A 22,926-nucleotide genomic window follows, 5' to 3' on the forward strand; every position below is an offset into this window, starting at 1 on the left:
CGATGCAGATGAAGCCGAACCCCCGATACCCTGGACTTCATAATATGTTCATCGACATACTTGGTGATCACGGCTTGGAGCAACTGGTGGACATGCCAACAAGGGGAGAGAACATTCTGGATTTGATCGTTACCACAACCTCAGTTGATCCCACGAGTAGAGGTCTTACCAGGTCTTTCCGACCACGACGCAGTCTTCTGTGAGGTGATCGTCCACCCCCAGAAGAGGAAACAGAATCCAAGACTCCTACCCCTCTACAAGAAGGCAGACTGGGATAGTATCAGGAAGTCTATGGCCGATCTAACTGACAGGATGGAGCTAATGAAAGACAATGCTACAACTGAAGAGTTGTGGTCCACCTTCAAAGACAGTCTTCAGACAGCCGTCCAAGAGTTTATCCCCCATAAGCTGGTCCGGATGAAGGAAAATAAGCCCTGGATAACTCCAGCTCTCCACCGCCTTATCAAGAGAAGGGATCGCATCTACAAGAAGATGCGTAAACGTGGAACACAAGATCTTAAGAACCAGTATAAGAAACTCCGTAGAGAAGTGCAGCGGCAGTTGCGAAGAGCTTACTGGTCCTACCTGGATAGCATCTTTTTAGAAGACGAATCTGGTCAGGGGGATAAAAACAAGAAGTTCTGGACGTATATAAAACATCAGAAATCGTCTAATGTTGGCATCGCTGCCTTAAGGGACGGAGGTCGTCTTGTATCCGACCCTAAAGAGCAAGCAGACATATTGAACAGACAGTTTCATTCAGTATTCGGAGATGGCAAGGCTTACTCCAAGGAGGAATTTCAGGACAAGTGTGATATGCCACCTGCAGATTATCCTATACTTGACAAGGTTAAGATCTCGGTTGAGGGGGTAAAAGCACTGTTACTGAATCTTAATCCTTCGAAGGCACCTGGGCCGGATAACATCTCCCCGAGGATCCTAAAGGAACTTGCAACTGTGATCGCAGAGCCACTCACCATGATTTTCCAGACATCAGTTAGCACAGGCACTCTGCCTACTGACTGGAAATCAGCACACATCAAACCGGTGTTCAAGAAGGGGGAACAATATGATGCCGGTAATTACCGTCCTGTGTCACTAACGAGTGTGTGTTGCAAGGTGCTAGAACATATTTTAACTAGCACTATGATGGATCACTTAGAAGGGCATGGTATTCTCTGTAATCAACAACATGGCTTCAGAAGAGGAAGATCGTGCGAAACACAACTACTTGAGTTTACTGAAGAGTTGTTTGAGAACATGGTAAGCGGTCAGCAGACGGACATTCTAGTGATGGACTTTGCCAAAAGCGTTCGACAAAGTCAACCATAGCCTCCTACAACATAAACTTCACTACTATGGCATCCGGGGGGAAGTCAACGTTTGGATCACAGCTTTCCTTACAGACAGAACTCAAGCGGTGGTAGTTAATGGGGAATGCTCAGACTTTGTCAGCGTAAAATCGGGGGTGCCCCAAGGCTCAGTCCTGGGGCCCTCGTTATTTTTGATATACATCAACGATTTGCCATCAGCACTGACTTCATCGGCACGACTATTTGCCGATGACACGGCTGCGTATAACACCATCACTTCCGTGCAAGACCAGGCCCTGTTACAACAAGACCTGGAGAGACTTGCTGAGTGGGAGCGGAAGTGGGATATGTCGTTCCATCCAGGGAAGTGTCAGACCCTGCGGGTGACCCGTAGTAGGAGACCCCTTCAGTACGACTACCAGCTCCATGGTCATACCCTCAAGACGGTTCCCAGTGTTAAATACTTGGGTGTAGCTATAACAAAAGACCTTACCTGGAAAGAACACATTAACAACCTTTGTAACAAAGCCAACAAGACCTTGGGCTTTTTAAAGAGGAACCTGAAGATCAGCTCCAGGCGCATTAAAGAATTGGCCTACAAGACCTATGTACGCCCCATACTTGAATATGCGGCGACAGTCTGGGACCCTCATTCCCAACAAGACATTGATAGGCTAGAGGCAGTTCAGCGCAGAGCAGCACGTTTCGTGATGAGACGTTACAGGCAAACGTCAAGTCCCACAGAAATGCTAGAGGACCTGAACTGGCCCAGTCTTCAGGCCCGAAGAAAGACAGCCCGACTTGCCATGCTATACCGCATACAGCATAATATCGTCTGCACAGATGGTCTTAGGGGTAAACTACAGCCTGCCCCAGTACGTGAGAGAAGGGTGCACGGCCAACAGTTTGTACAGCCAGGTGGTAGGACCCAGTACCGTATGGCCTCATTTTTGCCACGTACTGTCAAAGAATGGAATGCTCTGCCTCAGACAACGGTGGAAGCCACATCCGTTGACACCTTTGTGTCTAGGGCTTCCAAACTACATCAGTCTTAGGTTGGTGACCTCTCGCCTCCTTCAACTAAAAGTGACAGAATGATCAACTTGATGATAGCGGTCACTTCAACTGGAAGAGGAAGAGGAATTAAATGTACCCGATGATACTACAACTAGTGTATTTTACGCCCTACAGACCAGCATTGCAGCGGGTGTATTATCCATGTCTGTGGTGATGAACTCCTGCTATAGAAATGTAAGTTCATCTATTTCAACTTTAAACAGTCTTATAGCACTTCTACAATACTGATTTACGTACTCCTAGTAAATTTAAATGGTATCCATTACACAGTTGCAGACATGTTTCCATTTAAATTGAAAAATTGGATGTTAATGACCCGCCCAAAGTTAAATATGGTGTCAGTTGCTATAACCTTCGAATTAAAATTCCGAATTAAAAAAGGTACTTACAGCAATTCACAAGGCCTTCCATATACACTAAAATAGGTATGTCGTATAGCATGGAAATATTTTAAGGTTTTTAAACTAAATGCATCACATGCACATATTTCCTGTCCTTGTGATTGTTTTACGTGTTCTATTTGGGGTCAGCAACGGTCATTTGAACAGAATGCGTGTTCCATTTGGTCGCAGTGTTTATGGCAACCGATAAGGTCACGACGTCATAACCAATATGAAACGGCGACTTCTAATTGACCGGCGTTATCTGGCTATATGCTAATTATGTTTACCGAAGGAAAACATTGCTTTTGCTCTGTTTCTTCCTCTTATTCTTCTCCAGTGACCTCTGACCTGACCAATGACATGATTTGTTGACGTCTGTCACCATGGTGACTGGTGTTGGGTTACATAATGTTGCAATTTCATGGTCTGCTCTGCTCCTGTCACCATATACTAGTAGAAGTACAATGTATGTAAATGTGTTTGAGCAAGGGCGTTCTATGGTTTGAGTAAGAATTAATGGAGCAGACCATGTCTGAACATTATGCATTTGCTTTGCAAATGTTACTTCTCTAGTTCTTCCTTACTTCCAGTTTGACCTCTCATGGCGGGACGTTCCCTGGCAGGCTATCTCCATCGCTGTCGGAATCATGACGTTCACCTACAACTATCGCGAGACCAAGAAGAAAGAAACACGGCGGAACAAACTCAACCACATCAACGAGCAGCTCTCTAAGCTGTACGGACCTCTCTACGGGAACAGACTGTCTAATCGTAAGAGCTATCTTGAGGCAATCGAAGGCCAAAAAAATCTCCGAGACTATCTACATGTTGCTAAGTCAAAATGGCAGAACCCACAAACTAAGGATGAAGGTATAAGGATGTTGACTAGGTGGCGAAAGTTTCTGTTCTACATCACACACCCACTCGATCTTAAAGCAGAGGAGACCATAAGAGACAACGCACATCTCTTTGAGTATGGGGTAGAGGAAGCGGAACTCTTTCAGAATTTCATCTTTCACGTCAACTATGAGAAACTCATCGTAGCAAGTTGGAGGGAAGGGGAAGACGTTTTTGGTGTCAAACACGCTTTCAGCGAGGAGGATTTTGTTCGCGAAAACAACGCGGGGAAATCGGACGATAAGACGTCAAAAATGCTGACAGACTTGGTGGAACATGTCCGGGAGACATACGCTACGCTTGTCGCTAGGCAACAGAAGTTAATGAGGGAGATGGACGAGGCCTCGGGGTGAATTTAGCCTCTGGCAGTTGAACATATTTCCGCTAGGAGCCGCTGTTTATTGGTTAAATCATATTAGGCCACAGCACGTAAATTTTATGGATGACATCCTCCGCAGACTCCAAATCTAATGCGAGCGGGCGAAAAAAATCAAGACGGCCCGAATAAAACAAGGTTCCTACATTTTAAAATTTTGACTCAATCATGGTACAAATGGTTTTGATTCAGTGGGAACATCACATATACAGCCAGCATCACATATCACTGCATCAAAGTAAGAAACAAAACATTAAATCAGAGCCTTTTCTTGTCTCCTCTCTTCGTAGCTATCTGCCATCCACCTTCTGGCATGGCAAGAGACATCTTTGCCCATTTTCAGCATGGTGACCACTGTCAGAAGGCAACAAAATTTATTGTTTTTTATCCCCAAAATCAGGCAAAAATTAATGCGCGCGCTGATTTCATCCATAAAATTACTTGCTGTGGCCTTACTATCACGGTACGGTACAGTATGGTGGTGTAGGATTGGTTACAAGTGCTTTGCTGCTTTTATGTGTAACTGCTGTATCGTCGGCTATGATCATGCACAAAAACTAAGCACATTTAGTTACGACTCCTGTTTTTAGAAGCTAACATCATGGCAGTCTGTAATCTAGGCAGGGCTTACAAGCAAATATATACCAGTGTTCAATGACTTATGACGAAATAATGCTAATGCCTTATGGCAAAATATTTCTGTGTGGTGCTAACAGGTATAATTCGATCGTGATTCAACATGATTAGGAAGAAAGTAATAACGCAAATCATGCGATTCTGTAACGCCATATTATAATTATTATGATAAAGACACTAGATAATCTGAGCAGTCAACTGTTAGGACATTAACTCTACAGGCAAATGCAAATCTGGTGGTGCTCTTTCTAATTAGTTGAGGATATTGATATAATTTTCTTCAATTTCAATAGACCGAGCAAAATTATATATAAAGCTAAAAACTTACCAACGGCATGGTTTGGAGAGTTTTGTCATTTCAGATATCCGTGTTTTGTACTCTTAGTCATGGGCAGGTTTGTACCTAGAAAAAAAGTATAGCCGGTATAATACAGTACAACCAATTAGGCAACAACAGAACTTCATAAAACTGATGACAGTAAATAATTAAATATACAAATCAATCATTAGAGCTGTTTTTATCATATAGACAATTACTTTTATACGATGAAGGTCGATTGTAAAGTACTGATATCGATGCTTCTGTATATACATGTATTTAGATACAGACAAATTCATACTTATACAGGCAGCAACCCAAATACTAGCTAAAAACAGGTCCCAGTTGCAAAGAAACAGATCTATAACAATGCACCATCAGAGCTGTTTGTTCCATATTGGACAATGACTTGCTGATTAGCAAGCCTTCCCTCGTCTCTGACGTATGGATATCAGTGTCCATTGTTGTGCAAAAATTTACCAATGAATCCCTTTTTTCTTTTACATTATATTACTAATGAGTTTTAAATTGCCGATTTAAAATACTCAATAATAAAGGGTAACATACATAGCTAATCACAGGTCCCGGTTGCACAGAAACGTTCGAAACAGAATAATGCACCATCAGAGCTGTTTGTACCATAGAGGACAATAACTTGTCAATTAATAAGCTTTCCTTCGTCTCTGACGTGGATAAAAAATCAGAGTTCATTGAAAAACAAAAAATGTAAGAATAAGTCATTAGAGCTGTTTGTACCATAGTGGACAATGACTTGTCAATTAATAAGCTGTCCTTCGTCTCTGACGTGGATAAAAAATCAGAGTCCATTGAAAAACAAAAAATGTAAGAATAAGTCATTAGAGCTGTTTGTACCATAGAGGACAATAACTTGTCAATTAATAAGCTTTCCTTCGTCTCTGACGTGGATAAAAAATCAAAGTCCATTGCAAAACAAAAAATGTAAGAATAAGTCATTAGAGCTGTTTGTACCATAGTGGACAATGACTTGTCAATAAATAAGCTTTCCTTCGTCTCTGACGTGGATAGAAAATCAAAGTCCATTGAAAAACAAAAATGTAAGAATAAGTCATTAGAGCTGTTTGTACCATAGTGGACAATGACTTGTCAATTAATAAGCTTTCCTTCGTCTCTGACGTGGATAAAAAATCAAAGTCCATTGAAAAACAAAAAATGTAAGAATAAGTCATTAGAGCTGTTTGTACCATAGTGGACAATGACTTGTCAATTAATAAGCTTTCCTTCGTCTCTGACGTGGATAAAAAATCAGAGTCCATTGAAAAACTAAAAAAATGTAAAAAGAATAAATCATTAGAGCTGTTTGTACCATAGTGGACAATGACTTGTCAATTAATAAGCTTTCCGTCGTCTCTGACGTGGATAAAAAATCAGAGTTCATTGAAAAACAAAAAATGTAAGAATAAGTCATTAGAGCTGTTTGTACCATAGTGGACAATGACTTGTCAATTAATAAGCTTTCCTTCGTCTCTGACGTGAATAAAAAATCAGAGTCCATTGAAAAACAAAAAATGTAAGAATAAGTCATTAGAGCTGTTTGTACCATAGTGGACAATGACTTGTCAATTAATAAGCTTTCCTTCGTCTCTGACGTGGATAAAAAATCAGAGTTCATTGAAAAACAAAAAATGTAAGAATAAGTCATTAGAGCTGTTTGTACCATAGTGGACAATGACTTGTCAATTAATAAGCTGTCATTCGTCTCTGACGTGGATAAAAAATCAGAGTCCATTAAAAAACAAAAAATGTAAGAATGAATCATTTGAGGTGTTTGTACATTTGTGGACAATGACTTGCTGATTTTGCAAGCTTTTCTTCATTGCTGACGTATGAGAATCATCAGTGTGAATTAACGTAAAAATGTAACAAAGAATCATTTGAGCTGTTTTTATGGCTTAACCACACCACGAAGGGCCATGGATCCTGTCAATCAACATGTTTCAACAGCAGAAGGCATTGGAAGATTCTATTGCTGCATGGGTAACACTCCACATTTGGACAGGGGTGATTTATGAGCAATCTATTTGTGTGGGAGGGGGACAGGTTCATATTTAGTACGGGGGGTGTGGTGAAGCCATTTGCTGCATTTGCTCCAAAGCAAATGTCGGCCTTTCTAGTTTTAACTTATTTTTCGATAGGAGGTATAACCGCTCTCGGCGTGATGCACCATGTGGATTGAGGACGAACAGACAAACCCTGCGGTGTCAAATCTCCTGAGCTACGCATTAAATCTCTAGGCTTCCGCTTTAGTGTGTTATTACACGTATGTAAGTCACCATATTGGGACGGACTCACTTAGGCCACGTTGATTTTATTATATGGATGACATCCTCTGGGAACCCCAAAACTGACTCGAGCGTGTGACTAAAAAATGGCGTAAAAATGATTCCTTCATTATGAAATCTACGTGGTCATAAAGGGTGAACAGAGTATAGTATGGGGAATAATAATAGAATCTTTATTTTCATTTCTTCACATTTTCTTCTTTTCCTGAAATGATTTCGGCATTCAAATACATTAGTGTCGTTTTCCAATATTGTTTTTGCAACATACGACAAATATTCGCTTCCATATAATCAAATCAACATGGCCTACAATGTAAATTCCGTAGCCAGTAGCCGTATGTAGACTACCATGCATAGGCAACAACTGTATCGTATATATGTGAATTTTAACAACATGCATGCATTTCGTAAAATACTATTGTTCATTACTGGTATATTTGTACCGTTTTCAAATATTTTGAAAAAAATTTAATGCCGACTTCCAGCTCAAACTTGTTTTTTTATTTATTTTTTATTCCAACATTTCCTGACCAAACATGGCGACGGCACACTCAAGTTATATCAACTTATTTTATGCCGCCACCAACACAGGGAACAAATACAGGACAGGACAATACTCATTTTCACTTGAGTTAAGTGAGGAAAGTCGTGTTAAGTGCCTTTCCCGATGGCACAAGATCGGTGGCATGTCAGGACTCGAACCCGGGACCTCTTGGTTCCGAGTCGCGCACGCTGCCGTTGACAAACTTGACACGACCCCACGACAAACTTGTTTGTACATTGGTTTTTAATTCAGTTTGTTGAGCTGCAACGAACCCAAATAATACTTGCATCTGTATCCATAAACAACCAGTATAGCCGATCACGACACGCGGTTTCACAGAAACAGAACAATGAATCCATCAGAGCTCTTTGTATCATTGTGCACAATGACTTGCTGATTTGCAAGCGTCTCTGACGTAGGAATATCAGTGTCCATTGAAAATGTAACAACGAATCATTAGAGCTGTTTGAATCTTGTGCTAAAATAAGCCTCTAGCTCTTACTAAACTCTGGCTTTCCGCCGATCCTCAGCCAGTGCGATTTCATTCATTCTGGATTCTGGCGGTAGAGCGGCTGATTCAAGCAGGTCCTGCAACTGATGCCGAGCGCCGCCACGTCAATTGAGGCCCAGACTCAGTGCATTTCTAGAGGTAAGGAACAGAAATAATTGCAGATTTGAGAGACCTCGAAGGTTTTTCATTGGATCTGTTGTTTTTTTGTTTGTTTTGTTTTTACCTAGAAGTCAGAATGTATGGAATCAATTCTCAATGTCTAGCATTTCGATTCAAGTGATGCTTCTACTGGAGAAATGGAGATTGGAACACGCTATCTCAAAAATGCTGTGTCAGCTGTCTTGTGCCACTGATTCTTAGAGATTAACTAACTACAGGAAAGGGGATCAAATAGAGCAATGGAGTCACGAAATAGAGATTTAGTCACGTACAAGGGGTAGGTTGGGGAAAATGGAGTCACGGAATAGAGATTGCACCATGAATAGAGGAATCAACTTGACAAATGTAGTCACGAAATTAAAGCTGTGTATAGTGCTTTTTGCAAGGCTATTTGACTTTTGTGATATGTTGTTTTCAAGATATCGGTAGCGTCTCTTAACCATACATGTATATTTCGTTACTAAGAATTAGCTTGCAAGGTAGCACGGTGCTAGAATTGTGATGCTGTGTGATTAGTGATGCTATAGTGCGTCTTGGTAGTTAGTGCGGTGCATTCGGGCATGGGCATTTAATTTCTGTACTGCTCTGTGTAACTGGATGTGAATTCTATCGGATGTTTCGTGGTAGATTCATGACTTTGATGGTCGACAAAAAAAAACAGAGACGTGGGGTATGTTTGTATCCACACTGTTCCAGCATATACCTTATAAAATTTAACCATAGGGATTACAATGTAGCTGCATTAGCATTATCAACCTAGTATCAGGGGGAACTACAATACCACCTCTTTACGAAGATACTGTTGAGCGACCGCTGAACAACAACAACAAAAATCAGAGCATTTGCACGGAAATAGCTTTATGGCACCCGACCTGCACTGGGATTTTCGTATGCTTAAAAAACACAGAACGATCGCGTATATGTGGTCGCCGTTTATGTTCATTGATTAGGATATTTATTAGGAGCAAAATGATTATGAAGAACAGAGAACATATAATTTATATAACCTAAACATGGTGTTTTGAAAAGTCAACAATGTGCAGTACAACAGAAAACCGTGACGCTGATATTGCGTTCCGTAGTTCAGGTCTTATTTTTTATGATAAAAAAAACACATATTGTACAGTAACTATAATTGCTTTATTTGAGCCCGCTTTGAGCTGGAGGGAAATCTACCTCACATTTTGAAGAAAATCCTCTTAAACATAGCATTACCAACTTTTTTGCCCGTTTTCATCTTATTTACATTGAATGGCAAAACGATGATTTTAAATTTACGATCGACTATACAACTGACAGATAATTTTATGATAATGTTCATGTGATTTTTACTTCATGGTAGCCTTCAGGACCAATTATTATCGTCTTGTCTGAGTTTATTACTTCATCGTCGAAGGTAGATGATACAAGACACCTCGATGTGATTTGATTATTAGACTACATAAACAGATATATACAGCCAGGACTGAGGCTAAGCCCTCATTTTTAGTAGTGCGTTTGTGAAGATTAGACGTCCAGGGTAAAAGACTTGAATCATAGTATCATAGTATTTCAGACTTTTCAGTTCAGTTCCGTTCATTCTTTTATATAGACTTTTCAACTAGATAAGGATTTAATATTTAAAACACTCTTTAGAACAACTTGACTTTTTTATATTTTGTTCATTTATAAGCTTGCTTCTCGTTCCGGAAATCCTATGTACATCCACATTTCACTGATGAAAACTGTTGGAATATCACTTGAAACCAAAATTACTACTAGTAAAATCAAGCTAATTAAAAAAAATGCTTCATACAAGATCACGAAGTATGTGTACAGTTGCACCAAACATTTAGTATTATTACATGATACTGCATGCTTTGTGCCCTGGTTATGTTACTAATGAGGACTATCTTTACAATTTTTAAATTCCCTATAAGGAGAGGTTTGGGTTTTGCTTTTTCTTGGCTTTTTTCTTGGAATTTCTTTTTTTATTGCATCTTGGGGGGGGGGGTCGTCGTCACTGAATGACATCCAGTAAATTTCTAGCGGGGACCAATCAGAGGGCTGCTGAATAATTTGAATAGTTTATCAAGGCCCACGGACGCGGTTCTTTCACTTGTAAAGTAGCCAATTATCACCGAGCCGGTGGCACACGATGGGCGAAAACATGTATTTCACACCCATTGTACGTCGACATAAAGCGCTTATACATTACAAACAGAATTTTCGTAGGACTGCCATTACTTTAGTTTGCAGCATGTGTATTGAGAACGAGTATCTTCATAATTCTGCTGGCTGTTTGTAGAAGAACGTTAACGGCACAATAAAACAGTTTTCAATACCAACACGACTTAGCAGATAACACGTAATATAATGAAGCCCACTTTTTACGTCAGATTGTAGCACTACGTAATGTTACACAAACTAACAGTAGATGTTTTAAGGAATTCACAGAAATGACAATGATAGATAATGTAACGCATATACATTATACAGCACAAAATAAAGAGTAACAGTAATGTAGTCGTCTTTGGCCGGGTATGGCAAGTTATAGTACGTACATGTATCGGTTCAATCTTTAACGGGTAAGTTGACAGCAACAAGCAAGATGCATAGGTTCTATTACTTTTGTAGCTCACTTGCGTCTAGATTTGGGACGAACCCATGTTACTTTTTCGCCGCAGTTTTTCATGTAGTGGTTACTTCGACAGCCTTTCCGCTGACGCAAACATAGTTTGAGGTTCCACAGTTCTTACAACGTTAGCGCTTGAAGTGGTGTTTTCCAAGTTTGTTGGTCTGGTGATGTTGTCTTTGTTGGCTTGTTGTCTGTCATTTCCCTCCATTTTTATGTTTGGCGGCCCGTCTTCGATGGGTTGGGTTTGGTTCACAAATCTCGGCTTCGCTTCGCTAAGATCCGTTCGTAGTAGTCGCTTCAATATAGCGCTAGTGCAGCCCCATTTGAATGTGTAAAACTTAATGTCTACAGTCCCGTTTTGATTCGTTTATGAAAGTACATTTTACTAAGGTATGACTTTACTAACTGATTGTGGAAGTACTAGTACTTAGTACTGATGTAAACAAGTACAGATGTAAACAAGAAACAATATACGCGCTCTGGTTGAGTTCATGGCGTTTACATGAAACAAGGTGCTAATAGCCGCTAGTCGGTGACGCGTCAGCAGCCCTATGATTGGTTCCCGCTAGAAATCTACTGGATGTCATATAGTGTACACGGGGGGGGGGGGCAACTTCTGGTATCAACCACACAGCCACGATGTTTGTTGGATTTACTGGCATGGCCTCTGTGGTGTATATTATATCTCTAATATCCAACGATTTATTCTGTTGAGGGGTGGCCTGTCCTGTCTGATCATTTTCAGATTTGCTCACAGGGTTAAGGCTCAGTGGCAACCTGTTCTGTGTTGTAGGTTACGTTTCTAGTATCCAACGACTCATAATGGTCAGTGACAGTCTTGTTGGGTTTTCATGTTTTTATACTGGTGATCATCACCACCGGCCACTGCAGTCGTTTTGTAGCCTATGTTGGACCCAGTGATAGCCAGAGGCTGGTACTGACCTGTCTGATTATGTTGGTTCATATCTTCATACCGATGATCAAGATCACTGGACACTACACAAGCTGTGGTGTTTGTGTTGGACCCAGTGATGATGGCCTGAGTCTGACCCTGCCCTGTCTGATCATTTACAGATTTGTATACTGGATTAGGCTCAGAGGCAGCCTGTTCTGTGTTGTATGTTATGTTTCTAGTATCCAACGACTCATAATGGTCAGTGACGCCCTGTTCTGTCTGATCTTGTTGGGTTTTCATGTTTTTATACTGGTGATCATCACCACAAGCCACTGCAGTCGTTTTGTAGTCTATGTTGGACCTAGTGACAGCCAGAGACAGGCCTTGCTGCGCATGAAGTTGAAGATTTCTAATACTGAAAACAGACTTAGGATCTTCTCCCCTCCTCTTGTAAAAGAGAACATGGATAATGGTAGCAATCAGGGCAACGGCAGTCATAGAACCACAAACGGAGGTAATGACAGCTACCGGGGGCAACCTGGGATCAGATTCATGGAACGTGTTGTTTTCTGGTTTTCTTGGATCGGCAGATAGGGTAGTGAATATGGTGCCTACAGGGCGTCCTGTTAAACCAGCGTTGTTAAAGTGCCAGTGATAGTGTGAGGTGTGGGAAGTGGTGGAATTATACGAGTAATTGTCATTTTCCAAATGGTCATCGTCCTTATTACAAACCAGGTTTTTCGGGTCGATATCTTTAAGCTTGTGTCCAGAGAACATGGCAGGCTGGGAACATACTATTTGGTCTACAAGCGACCGAGACCCATTCATTTGTAGCCTGAAGGGAGCCATCCTACAGTCACATTGCCAGGGGTTCTTTGCAATTTTAACCGTAGAAATGGATGCGAAGATGTCATAAGCTGACTGGGGAAGGACAGATATGTGGTTGGACGTAAGATACAACGTTCTCAGCTTTGGTAGATTTGAGAATGCACTAGGATTGATTTCAGTTATATTGTTGTTGTTTAGGGCCAACTCTGTCAGCTCTGGCAGATTTGAAAACGTACCAGGCTTTATGTCAGTGATCCGGTTGGAGTTTAGGAACAACTTTCGGAGTTTTGGTAGATTTGAGAATGTAGTAGACTTAATGTCTGTTATGCGGTTGAAGTCTACGGAGAAATCTGTGAGCTTTGGTAGATTCAAGATGGTATCAGGCTTAAAGTCAGTTATCAGATTGGAGCTTATGGTCAAATATACGAGATTTGTCAAATTTGAGAACATACCAGGATGAGTGCCTGCTATCTTGTTGACATCTAGGAACAAATGGCTTAGATTTGGTAGATTTGAGAATGTGTCAGGCTTTATGTCAGTGACCAGGTTGGTGGTTAGCGACAACTTTGTGAGCTTTGGTAGACTTGAGAATGCACCAGACTGAATGTCAGTTATCTGGTTGTATTTTAGAAACAATCGTTTCAGGTTTTTGTACCTTATAAACACTAACTGACTTAAAGATGTTATCAAATTATCATTCATATTTAACAGAGATATGGATATTGGCAGGTCCTGATGGATGTGTTTGAGGCCCATTCCCATGCATATGCAGGAAAGGCGTGAGCACTTAGCCCTGCAGCCAGCTTCCGGCATGTTGGGCTCCTTCAGGATAACGAGAAGGAAGATCAGCACGTGTCGCAGATTTCTTCCCATGTTGGTTTGTCCCGTTTAAGAAATTAAAGACTGGAACCAAAAAGGCCAAAGTAAGAATTCAGAGGTATGCGTACATGTAAGTAAAGCATCATTAGCTGTGGATGTATGACAGCAATAACACATTGATACTAGAAGTGCACATGTGTGGCCGGCATTATAATATATATCCCTTGGAAGGGCGTGGCTGTAGCACGCGGTATACATGTATACTCCCTGCGATAGCTATCACCTCTTTTTTTAATTAACTCCGGTCCCCGGTTCAGCATTTATGTTGCGCCGGGGAACGCTTAGCACAGACCACACTCTGTCACGCCGGCCTGCTGCCGCTCCACAAATTTACCCTTCTTCCACCCACCCGACTTCTTGTATCTAATTTTCGCTCTCCCCTGTTCGCTCTTACATGTTAATGAAGTGTCTTATCGTGTTAATCGATTGAACAAATGTGTAGAAAAGTACCTTATAGGTGAAACCTTTGTAAATGTGTAAATAAGTTAGCTTTACAGTTTATGTGTAGAGTAGTTGACTTGTGTGTGTGTGTGTGTGGTAGAACCTTTTTTCTTGTGTAAATAAATTCTCAGTGTTTGAAACTGTTGACAGTGTGATATACCGGCTTTATACAATGGAAGGGTGTGGCTGTTATAAGGAGGCGTGTGGTATATATATGCCCTCTCATGTGTACAGAAAATGAAGAATCTTATTTTTGAAATTGATTCAATCTTACCTCTCAATGATAGGCTAATCGGGGTGTCGTCAGTTGGTCGCTGCCTTGTCAGGTTTGAAATTGTAGCGTGCTTGTAGAGCACGTCTTCTGTGTGGGTCTGCCGCAGTGATCTGCGATAAACAACTCTAAATCAGTCTCGATTTATAATTATGTAAACCCTGTTTTTAAATATTTACATTGAGCTAGTTGTTTACTCTCCATTGATGCATTTTGCATAGTTTGAGAGGTTTCTGAATAGGAGATGTAAGATGTCCTCCCTGGCTAATTTGGCATTTTAACTTTCCATCGTTTTCTCACAAAGAAATTTAGAAAGAACTGTAGTTGTACTGAATATTGATACCTGGGTACAAAAGTGTGAATATGATTTTATGGACCATATGGATGGCGTCATCATATTTTTTTGCCGGAAATGTAATTATATTCAAAGTTATAATGTAGCACTTTGGTACAAGTAACTGAAATAAAAGTATGACTAAAGTTCTTTCTAAATTTCTTTGTGAGAAAACGATGGAAAGTTAAAATGCCAAATTAGCCAGGGAGGACACCTTGTAACAAATACGCCTCGAGAAGACAAAATTGTTGTGGCTATTGGTCATTGAGATGATTTTATTATACTTTTTTATACATACTCGGGGTGTCGTGGCATCAACTCTTCCAGGGTAAGTTAGGTTGAGCACTAAATACTTAGGTGGTTTTTTTAGTTAAAAAAAAGCGCAATTCTGCTTATACGCATGCGTGTCAAAATGTATGCAATGAGTATTGATTTTTTTTTCGTTATTTTTTCTGTAGATTGCATTGAAATACACTATAGTCAAAATACCATAGTGCCATAATATGATATTAAGTTGATATGAACCTCCCTCACATTGGGCTGCTTTACACTCGCTCTCGCTGGATTAAAGTAAAGTGGCAAAAGCAGAAAATCTACTCAAGCCAAGATCGGATGACGCGGGTGATTCAAGGTGCAAATAGTCAGAACTTTAGTATAGCATTTTCAGCAGCAATATGGCCTTTCGATTACTGTGCAAGTGCTTGTTTAAGGCGAATTTTAGGTGAAAAAATACGCTACGTCATTATCTGGCAACTTTGGGGATTTGACGATTTTATAAGCTTCTAGGTATAGCGACCACTGAAATTCGGTTAAAAGCCATCGACAGTGTGATTATGCTTAGGTCACATTTCTAAACTGGGGCCCGGCCGGGCTGTTTGTATGAACGAAAAATTAACAATTCATATCAAGAATATACAAAAATAGTGTCCATAATCATTATTAAAAACCCTTTGTTATGTTATCTTTTACGTCGTACTTTTCGTTCCCAAAAGCTACCCGACCGGGCCCCGTGTGGGCAATGTGACCTAAGTATAATGCTGAGGTCACATTTCCTAAGTGGGGCCCGGCCGGGCAGTCTTATGGAACGAAAAGTATAATATAAAAGACAATAAAAAATGCAACAAATTGATAATGGTAACTATGTGCGTATATTATTGATACAAAGTGTTGATTTTTCGTTAATGGAAACATCCCGGCCGGGGCCCGGTTCGGAAATGTGACCTCAGCATTACGCCTTGAAAGGGTGTGGCCGTACGAGGCATGTGGTATACACATCCTTGAGGTCTACTGAAAACGAAGAATCTTATCTTTGAAATTAATTTAGTCTTACCTTTCAATGAGAGGGTAGTCAGCAAATTTTCAGTTGGTCGACGTCAGGAGGTGTAAAATAAGGACGTTTCGGTCCGTTGTAGGTGTGCTTGTATAACACGTCCTCTGTGGAGCTTTGCCGCAGTGGTGTGAGATAAACAACTCTAAATTAGTCTGGCTTAAAGTTATATTTATTTATTACAACTTTGTCACAAGGACAGGGCATGGGAAACAGGCCGATGCCTTTTCAAGGCCCCCTGTCCCGATAAAACATACATAAATCTAAAATACAAATAATAACAAATACAAATAATCACTAACAATATTCTAAGGTAAGTTAGTTATAAAACAAAAACAAATGTGATAACTACGATAACATAGGTAGAAATAATACTAGAAACAGTAATAATAATAGTAATGGTAGCAGTAGAAAAATATAAAAGAGATTTAACAACAAAGGGTGCACCAACTATAGATGTTTTGCGGATCAAAAGAGTTTAACAGGAGGTGTTGGTAGTGGTTGTGTACGGAATTTTTAAAAGTAACAAAGGATACGTTCGGACATGACTTCACGGATCTGGTGGTGACAAGTATAGCGAGTTCCAAATATGTACTATTCTTTGAATATATTACATATTGATTATGTAAACCCTGCGTTTTAAATATTCACAATGGGCGAGTTGTTTACTCTCTGTTCTTTTCTTTCGCTTGAATCCGGAGATTTCTGAATAAGACATTTATAACAACGAGATTAAAGAGGTCAAAAACAGTGTGACTTCATGCGTAGGTAGCTCGCGTTAGCAAAGAAAGACGCCATTCTGCATTATATATATTTGCATTCGTATCAAAACATATGCAATGACTGAATGAGTATACATTTTTTCTTCATGAATTTGTTTATACATCTACTTGGAGGTTAGGGAGAAAATGCTTTTTTTTCGAGTGGGGAGGAAATATCTTGTACGTCACAGTGAGGTTATCCGATATTTTCTAATATAACACAAGAAAATTACGAATCAGATCGCCCAACGGTCTGAAATAATATATGTAAAGTTGGGTACTTTTACACCAATACCACTAAATACGCATCCGGTTCATATTGGCAAACATACAGATATGCATTTTGCATGTTTACATAGTACGTATCAAAGCGTGTGTAATGTGCACTATTTTCTCTTTAAAAATTTATTTACTCATTTACTATTCAATTATATGATTTGATGTCACATTTCTGACAATGTTTATTTCTAAATTGTCTGCTCGATATGCCATATTTTAAACATTTTATTCCTTTGAACTGTGTATAGGCTTTTGTAAATGTTATATTCATATTGTTTTTCATCATTTTAATTTTTTACACATTTTCCAGCTGTCAACAGATTTTCCGGTGACACATATAATACAAAAAATCCGTGTACAATTATTTGACATTAATAATAATCAGATTGTTATTCAGTAGAGTGGAACTCGCTATCATCAAGTACAGTAGGGACATTATCATTACATAGCCCTAAACAATGTTTAGAGTTAGATGTTCAAGGGTAAGGGGTAACAAGTCAAAGATTGGTCACAAGGTTTCTTCGTCTTCTGTAAGTGGCTAGTCCCATCATGAGTTTCGGGGATTTTGGTGACATCCAGTATTAGCCTCTTTCACTCCCTTCTGTATCTGGCCCTGTGAGAACACTCTGCCAATGAAATGCCCATCCAGTCACGATACACTGCACAAAATTCGTCCTTTACGCATACTTTAATGTGTGTGTAAAGGTTCCTTTTCTTCACGTGCACTATAACACAGACTTTAAGATGTGCTTAAATATAGGATTTCATGCAGTGAATGAATGGTATAAACTACAACAAAACGTTTTGTGTGTGTGTGTGTCATATTCTACAGGCATTACAAGCGTCCTCGCTGATTACTGGATGAAGATCTAAAAGATGATATCGGCCTGGGTATATCTCGTGGTCGCCGTCCTCGCAAGTACGTTTTTTGTTTTAGCATATTTACATTCTGCATTGGCAAAAATGTATTTTTCATTCCTTTGTTATTTCTAAAAAAACGGGAAAAGCGTGACTGATAAATAGGTGGGCGCCTTTTTTTTTAAATTAACAACCGACTACGTGGATCATTGACAAAATCATCATAATTTCTGTTGATAACATTGTGTGTGAAGATAATAACGGGAATTTAACAATTATCTCCAATTCATCGTACTGTCATTTAAATATCCATCTATGTTTTATTAAAGAGAAGACAAAAGACACAAGATCTGAGTTGTAAAAGCGCAACAGAAATGCGTACACGGCAACTTTTTTTTTTTAGGCACGTTAACTTTCTTTTAGAAAATATATAATAACAATTGCACACAAAACATCCTATATTAAGATTCTATAAGTCAACCAAGATCCTAGCTCGTAAATAATTTCATCAGCTTGCTGAGATGATTCAATAGCAAAGTTCCTTATTCACGAGCACTTGTTTAACAAAAGTGCAAGTCTCTATCAAATTAAATAAAATGTTTCTTTGACGGCCTGTCATCCATATCCGGGCAATTATGACTGCTTCACTGTGCACTGAATAGAAAAAAATACCTAGGTTCAGTGTACAGTGGAACAGTCATAATTCCCGTAATGAAGATGACAGACGGCCATCTAAATGATCGTATCTAGCTGGTCGAACGTAGTGAATAAAGAGCTATTTTATCTCTAAGTTGAGAGAACTCATGAAAAGATTAATAAAAACGACATCACTCTACTGTATCTAATTTTGAAAAAAATGTTTCTTACCTACAGTCATCATCACAGTGACTCTGAGTGGCTGTCTTCTCACTATCGCTGCCATCTGGACACGCCCAGTTCTGAAGAAGCTGGTCAACGTCCCTCTGGTCAGCCTCAGCTGTGCAGACGGCCTCTACTCCATCTTTGGCCCCGCCCTTTGGATCCCGGTTTTCCTGCACCCCCAATGGGAACCGCCAGGGGCGCTGTGTTGGTTTCAGGGATACCTGAATCCTGTTCTATGGGGGGTATCAGTAAGCCACATGATGTGTATCGCTCTCCAGCGTTACTTCATGGTGTGTACCAACAGCACACGTCTGAAGTCCAAAAGTGTCCTCTTTGGCATGCTTTTCCTCACATGGTTGGTCTCTATCATTGCATACTTACCTCTTCACATCATGGAAGAAGTAAAGCTCGACCCAAAGTTCAAACGATGCAGTCTGGGATCAACTCCTAACATTTTGGGAAAGTTTATCCCCATGTTTCTTACCATCATCATCCCGTACATAACGGCCCTCACTTGCTATGTTCTCATCTACAACCATGTGAGGAAGAGTAAGAAACGGGTCCAAAATAACGTCCTGCGCCCTTCTGACCGTTTGGCTGTGAAATACTCAAATGGGGAGGGGGGTAGCGCTGGGCCTTCTGTAAGCACTGTGTCTGCCAGGCTGCCGAATACTTCAACTAATCTGGATAATCGTGGTGTTTGGATGGGGGATGATAATTCATCATCAGGTGATGAGGAAGATCAAAGAAAAACCGATAATCAGCCAGGTAAACCCAAACAAATTATGGTTGCCTCAAAATCTTCGACTAACTTGAATGATGGTGGTGTTTGGATGGGGTATGATAATCCATCATCAAGTAATGACGGAAATGGAATTAAAGCCGACAACAAGCCAGGTCTGAACAAACACATAATGGTTGCTGCAAAGCCAGATCAGATCGGAACTAAAGAACAGAATCAGGTTGGTCAGGACAAAACAGATTCCTCATTGAACAACAAGAAACAAAATAGAGATGACTACAAAGAGCCAGGTAAACGTAAAGGTGCTTTACAAGTTACTACACTGGCAGGTACCGAGATAGTACAACCAAAGCAGCAAGGTCATGGAGGAAATGCTCCCCAAAACAATAAAGCGGAGAGGCAGATCACAAAAATGATGTTGACGTTGTTCGTTGTGTACACTGCCTGCTGCATGCCGGTGACGATTATGGTGTTAATCTCCAGTAAAGTCCCGTCTGAAGCCTTTCTTGTTGGCCAGGTACTGATGGCACTGAACGGTGCCCTGAACCCTATCGTGTACGGCCTGATGAACAAAAATATCCGACAGGGATACAAGCATATCTTGAGCAAGGTGGTCAGTTGCATAACTCGCGAACGGTAAGCTACAGACAGGCGTTTGTTGGCAATTCGCTACAAGAACAACAAAATAATTGACAACATTGAGTGAAACACAACATTCGATCTAGAAAGATATGAATTTGCGCGACAACAGGCCGGATGATCATATTTATGAATCGTAACGAACTTTACACCAAAACATGAAACCAAATGAACTCAACCTAGAAAGCATTGGGCTCCTTCGTTGGTAGTACAGTATTTTCTACTACTTTTCATACTCAAATATCGATATTTCTATCCATCGATGAATTTATAGATTTCAAGACAAATTATAAAGACAACAGATAATTCCGAGAAATCTTGTGTACTTGGTGTCAGGCTTTTGACAAGCTATAGAGTCACCACAGTAATATACACAGGAGAGGTGAAACATTACGCTTTCTATCAGTGTTTGGCTTCACATCATTTTGTAATACGACTTTACTACCACTGCTACTACTGTCAGTCAGTCTTATAAGACTTTGACTTAACTGCGCAAACAACAGAATGGGTCAGTTCCACGTTTTACAAATCAAATTTGAGCTTTAATCTTGCATAACACCAGCGTTAATATAACTCTGAGTCATGGGTACAGCCCAGAGCAAGAAACTTGACGATACAAGAAAATGTTTAGAACGATATCTACAACATATCACTGAGAAACTTTCTTAACAAACAAACAAACAAACAACTCTTTCCCATCCATTTCGTCAATAGTGTGACGACGCAGATTCACATGTTGTTCGTAGTAAGGAACCTGCTGGGAGAATAATTTAGTGGTTACTCACTACGAAAATGCAGATTTGGAGACGTTGGTCTCACAGGGTCTTCTCTGGTGCCCGCCATTAAGAACAAAGAATCTTTTTTTTAAAATATTTTTTGGACGTCTGTTTATTCAAATCATGGAAACAAGTATATATACATACACAAATACTTTTAACAAAAACTTTTACAGCCATATCCCCAAACTACACGGATGATGTCTAATCATGAAATCAAACAAGATGATGTCTAAATCATTTAGATACAACAGGTCTTTAGACTGCCACAGATATCACAGATGAAGTTTCTTGACATTGTTGTAGAATGAAGCTTAACTCTCTAAGTATGTACAATAAAGGTTTGTTTAATCCATACCCTATTAAAGCCCATATAAATACTCATGTTAATCATGTTCACTTAAAGAGTCTTAAGGAGACATTAATTTCAGATATTTTCAGATTCCAGTAATGTTATGAATACCAGAAACCTCTGTCTTTCTTTGATATTCAACATGCTAGGATACATACATCACATACAATCTAAAAACATAAACAATCATCATTACATCATTACATCAGCTGTCCAAGAACAAAGAATCTACTATACATTTACCGGAGTAGAAACATGTTATTCTGGGTGGAAGATTATGACAAAAACAAACTACCCAGAATTGTTTGAAATCTATGAAAGGTTTCAAATATGGTGCCGATTTTACGGTTTCCTGATCATAACGATGATATCGTTTGATTCAAAGAATACCTGAAGTAATTATTTGCAGCTACCCTTTCTTGCTTTGAAAGTCTGAGATTTTCCTGCCTTGAGTTGAACATGATCTGTGAATTCTAAACGCTTCAGCGGTAAAATTACAAATTATCTGCAAAATAAATTCGAATTTAGGCCGGACGAAACGCCCGAATATGATTTAGGTAAGCCCAGACAGGGATACTGTATCCGCGCGTCTTCCGACCGAAGTGACCAATCAGCACCCAAAAAAAACACGCGGTCGGGGATGAGTTTACCCGAAGTTTGTGGCCAGGGTCCCTGATTGTGGCACAGGAAATCTTTAGCTGGCTGGGCTCTGAATGTCAGCTTGGAACTATTACTTAAAGAGTCCCGGGTTCGAGTCCTGACATGCCACCGATCTTGTTCCTTTGGGGAAGGCACTTTACACGACTTTCCTCACTTAGCTCAGGTGTAAATGAGTATTGTCCTGTCGTGTATGTGTTCGTGGCGGCATTAATATAAGTTGAAAAAACTTGAGTGTGTCGTGATCACCACGTCTGGTGATTACATGTTGGAATAAAAAAAAAAAATATCAGCTTGTACCGAGTTTTCGTCACCTTGTACCGAGTTTTCTCATGTTTTTTTTCATCTGATAAAGGACCCATTCGTTTTCCCACCAAGAATAGAGTCGTTGTCAGTGATGGATCAGTTTATTTTATAATGTAAAAGCCGGGAAGGCAGGCATCAATTCATTTTCGTGGAAAAAGAAAATATACATGCACAGCGCACGGTACGTTATGTTATGGGGCCGAATTTTTTTTTTTTTTTGGTGCCAGGTGTGCGGATGAGAAATTATGAACTCATGATTGATAAACGGAAAAAAGTCAATTCAAAAGTAAACTAATGTTTAAAACTACCCTTTTCTTAGACAATTTGGGATCAACTTCGAAACTCTGCCATGTAAGTTTAGTGTGCAGAAGAAAAGCTTTATGAAGAAACAGCTACCTCATCACCATGCTATTGCAGAGGTCATCATTATCATAGTCTTTGGAATATACGGTGATACATGTATATAGTGTATAGTTACCATACGGAATTATACCGAGAAAGGTGTTTTGTCGTTGTTATTTTCGTTGTCATTACTGTTGCTAGTCTTGTGTCAGTCTGTGCAAATTA

General features: G+C 39.9%; 2 protein-coding genes across 2 annotated transcripts; both read left to right on the top strand.

The window, feature by feature from the left end:
• The first annotated feature begins 2,530 nt into the window (after positions 1-2,530).
• Positions 2,531-4,124, top strand: LOC109463820. The gene is made up of 2 exons (XM_019760692.1): positions 2,531-2,564; positions 3,364-4,124. Exons 1-2 carry the CDS (start codon positions 2,532-2,534, stop codon positions 4,021-4,023), a joined length of 693 nt encoding a protein of 230 aa, XP_019616251.1. The 5' UTR covers position 2,531; the 3' UTR covers positions 4,024-4,124.
• Positions 4,125-18,044: 13,920 nt separating this feature from the next.
• Positions 18,045-20,269, top strand: LOC109463722 (melatonin receptor type 1B-like). The gene is made up of 2 exons (XM_019760570.1): positions 18,045-18,087; positions 18,900-20,269. Exons 1-2 carry the CDS (start codon positions 18,045-18,047, stop codon positions 20,267-20,269), a joined length of 1,413 nt encoding a protein of 470 aa, XP_019616129.1.
• Positions 20,270-22,926: the final 2,657 nt, after the last annotated feature.

Source organism: Branchiostoma belcheri, unplaced genomic scaffold, assembly GCF_001625305.1.
Source record: "Branchiostoma belcheri isolate BF01 breed outbred unplaced genomic scaffold, Haploidv18h27 scaffold13, whole genome shotgun sequence".
Classification (NCBI taxonomy): Eukaryota; Metazoa; Chordata; class Leptocardii; order Amphioxiformes; family Branchiostomatidae; genus Branchiostoma; species Branchiostoma belcheri.

Coding starts and splice junctions, on each gene's coding strand:
- LOC109463820 (XM_019760692.1), top strand. CDS start 2,532: ATGTCTGTGGTGATGAACTCCTGCTATAGAAAT. Junction 2,565..3,363: donor TGAACTCCTGCTATAGAAAT/GTAAGTTCATCT, acceptor CCTTACTTCCAG/TTTGACCTCTCATGGCGGGA.
- LOC109463722 (XM_019760570.1), top strand. CDS start 18,045: ATGATATCGGCCTGGGTATATCTCGTGGTCGCCGTCCTCGCAA. Junction 18,088..18,899: donor CGTGGTCGCCGTCCTCGCAA/GTACGTTTTTTG, acceptor TCTTACCTACAG/TCATCATCACAGTGACTCTG.